Here is a 636-nt window from a genome sequence, read left to right as displayed (position 1 = left end):
TGATTTGGTGAAAGACGTCACTTCAGATCAAGAGTGCATTTCCCCTTCCTCAAGTCATAAGTATCACTGGGACACATTTGGTCAACTGCAAAGACAAAGGTTATGATACAGGATGAGAGAGATGTGACGCTCTAGGACCGTTTCAGCAGATGGAAAGCAGACTGCAGGGACTCACTTTCAGGATGATTTGACTGATGGCAAAATCCAAAACTAAATGCTCACAGAGGACAATGTGTCCCATTTCTCCTTAGAATGGCCAAAGCAAAATTAACAGAAAAAACCAATAAACCAGAAGTAGGTGCTATTTCAGAACTATTGACGAAACCCCTAAAGAGTCTCCTAATATAATATCCAATTGTCTTGAATACAATAAAAATCACGTGTCGCATCAAGAACCAGGAAAGTGACAACGTGAGTGAGGAAAAGACAATCCACAGACACAGACACTGAGACGATCTCGGGGATGAAACCATGTGGCTCACATGCTTTAAGTCAGCAACCGTGAAATTCCTCTGATGAGTTATTTCTGATAGTCTTGAAATAAATGAGAATAGAGAAATCTCAGAAAAAATTAAAAGTCATAAAAACAAACTAAATATAAGTTATAAGACCTAAAAATTATAAATGAAATTAAAA

General features: G+C 37.6%; 1 gene segment (V, D, J or C); it reads left to right on the top strand.

Moving 5' to 3' along the window:
- The window catches only part of LOC105822379, a gene marked incomplete at its 3' end in the record, with an annotated part of 1555 nt that extends 1150 nt beyond the window's left edge, over positions 1-405 (top strand). Inside the window, 1 exon segment of the V gene segment in view lies at positions 400-405. Coding sequence covers positions 400-405 — 6 coding nt within the window.
- Positions 406-636: the final 231 nt, after the last annotated feature.

Source organism: Propithecus coquereli, unplaced genomic scaffold, assembly GCF_000956105.1.
Source record: "Propithecus coquereli isolate 6110/MARCELLA unplaced genomic scaffold, Pcoq_1.0 Scaffold606, whole genome shotgun sequence".
Lineage (NCBI taxonomy): Eukaryota > Metazoa > Chordata > Mammalia > Primates > Indriidae > Propithecus > Propithecus coquereli.
The sequence above is the reverse complement of the archived record's forward strand: the minus strand, read 5'-3'. Positions and strand labels throughout refer to the sequence as shown.